General features: G+C 44.6%; 1 protein-coding gene across 1 annotated transcript; it reads left to right on the top strand.

Annotated features, from left to right (window-relative positions):
- The first annotated feature begins 244 nt into the window (after positions 1–244).
- LOC123749365 (piggyBac transposable element-derived protein 4-like) lies at positions 245–2,284 on the top strand. The gene has a single exon (XM_069321500.1). The coding sequence runs from the start codon at positions 245–247 to the stop codon at positions 2,282–2,284; it is 2,040 nt and encodes a 679-aa protein (XP_069177601.1).
- The last annotated feature ends 320 nt before the right edge of the window (positions 2,285–2,604 follow it).

Below are 2,604 nucleotides of genomic sequence, written 5' to 3'. Positions count from 1 at the left end.
AAAAAAAAAAGTTTCTATGCGATCTTCAATTTTTTTTTTTTGAAATGAGCGCCATTGTTTTCCCACAATCCTCCGTAGGCCGCATGGGATTCTGGGTCACGCCATGCGGTCGGCCTAGTCCTTTGTTTACGTCTCTCGTGACCGGACTACCGCGCTCCCGCGTCCAGAACCTGTGCCACTCTCTGCCCTGTGTAGCAGTGTTTATTCGTTCCTGTCTCCTTACAACGCATTATTACTTGCAAACATGGATCGTGGTAAAGGACAGAGCACCTCTACCCCCAAGAAGGATAGTGAAATGACCAAGGAAGATAAGTTGAGTGAGCTGTACAAAAGGTTCAGCAATGTGAAGCTTACCCCTAGTAAAATTCCTGATTTGTTGGATCGTTTGTCAGATGTGGAGGCAGATGCTGAAGGGGAAGAGCGTCAGAGTGATTTCAGTAGTGATAATGAGGGGACAGCGTCGTCTGATGAGTTTGATTCATCATCGAGTGAGGAGAGTAGCGAGGGGATTGAGGATGAGTCAGCAGATGTGGGCCGCCCCAAGGCACCTGTAAGGAGGCGTGCAGGACGTCTTCAACAGCCTAATCCCGATGCTGCCTGGTCAACTGACAATACACCACCTATTGTAGGCAGTTTCAGTGCCACACCAGGCATAACTGTCCCAGTGCCAATTACCCCCCTGCAATTTGTTCAATTATTTCTGACCCGTGCCCTAATTGAGTTCATCACAGTGGAAACTAACAGGTATGCCAGGCAGTTTATTCAGAATGCTTCCAGGCGCACTATGAGGTTGTGGAAGGAGGTATCTGCGAAGGAAATGGCAAGGTATTTGGCTTTATCAATCTTGATGGGTATTGCACGACTCCCAACAATGCGCATGTACTGGCAAACAAGCCGGTTGTGGCATATGAGGACCTTCAATGTGTTCATGACTTCAAAACGATTCCAACATATTGCCCAGTTTTTTCATACTTATAACCAGTTTGCAATTCCACCCAACAACAAGAACCGCATGATAAAACTCAGCACCATCATTACCTATTTGACCAACAAATTTGGCTCTTACTACGTCCCCAATCAAGCACTCAGTTTGGATGAAGGTACAATGTCGTGGCGTGGTCGTCTATCCTTCAAGGTTTACAACCCCAATAAGCCTGATAAGTATGGGGTAAAGTTGTACATGATTGCTGAGGCAGGGACTGGTTATATTATTGATTTCGAGGTTTATTCTGGAGTGGGCAAGACAACAGTTGAGACAGTGATGGGCCTTATGCGACCCTTGTTGAACAAAGGTTATCATCTTTATATGGACAATTATTATAACTCTGTCCATCTCACAGAATTGCTAAGGGAAAATGGTGTGTACACTTGTGGAACACTCAGATTGCAGCGTGGTGCCCCTAAAGAGCTGCAAAAACTTGCCAAAGGTAAATTCGCTGTTGATCAGACTATTTTCAGGCGCAAGGATAACACTTTTGTTATCCTTTGGAAAGACAAGAGAGTGGTGTCAGTGATCACAAACTGCCATAATGCTGACACACAGGAAGTACAGAGAAGGAAGAGAGTGAAGAAACGTGACGGAACATCATCTGTTCAGATTGTAACTGTAAACAAACCAACAGCCATTTGCGACTACAACAACAACATGAAGGGAGTTGATCACTTCGACCAAATGGTCAAATATTACAGGTTCACCAGGAAGTCGCATAAGTGGACTAAGAAGATCACATTTTACTTCCTTCAGATGGCTATACACAATGCCTATGTGTTGTACAAGATGTACACAACTGATGCCAAGAAACTGACCCTACTCCAGTTTCATGAAGTAGCAATATGGGCCCTGTTGGGGTGGGACATGGATGAGTGGCCTGCTACTGAAAGCCCTCTCCCACATGCTGATGATTACCAGGATCCTTCTCATGATTTGGCAACACCTGGCCCATCTGGAGCGAGGCGTCCTTTATTTCATCGTCTTCCACGCCAAACACATGCCTCATCCTCATCAGACACTGAACCTGAAACTGAAACGCCTGCACCTCAAGCTGAAGCTACTCCTCCACCTGTGAAAACCCCCCGCATTGTTGATTCAGAGGACAGGCTAAACAGGAAGTTGACTCATGCAATAGTGAAAATTGCTAAACGGAAACGGTGCCGAGTTTGTATCAAGTCGGGAATTAGAAAAGACTGTATGTATCAGTGCAGGACATGTGGAGTTGCTCTATGTGCCACACCATGCTACTCAAAATATCACCGCAAGAGGATATTTTGGAAAGCAAAGAAATAACTCCTCTGCAAGCTTCCACTCCACCTAACGTAACATCTGTTGAGCAACTTCAGGGACATTTTCCTGAAGCCGGTGGAGTGGATAATCAAATGCTCAACTTGTTGACCTTCCTTCATCACATCGTGGGTAAGTACACATAATTTATATTACACATTTTGAGGTTATTACTTCTTCATACTTTGCTGTGGGTAGCTCTATATATATTCCGGTTCTTAGTGCTCAGATTGGTATGTCTACATAGTGCATCTTCTTGCGAGTATTTTGACACCAAAATGAACAATGTAGCACAAAAACTTCCATTGGAACAATATTTTTGTTTG

The sequence above is a fragment of the Procambarus clarkii genome, chromosome 9 (assembly GCF_040958095.1).
Source record: "Procambarus clarkii isolate CNS0578487 chromosome 9, FALCON_Pclarkii_2.0, whole genome shotgun sequence".
Lineage (NCBI taxonomy): Eukaryota > Metazoa > Arthropoda > Malacostraca > Decapoda > Cambaridae > Procambarus > Procambarus clarkii.
This window is presented reverse-complemented; position numbering and strand designations above follow the sequence as displayed.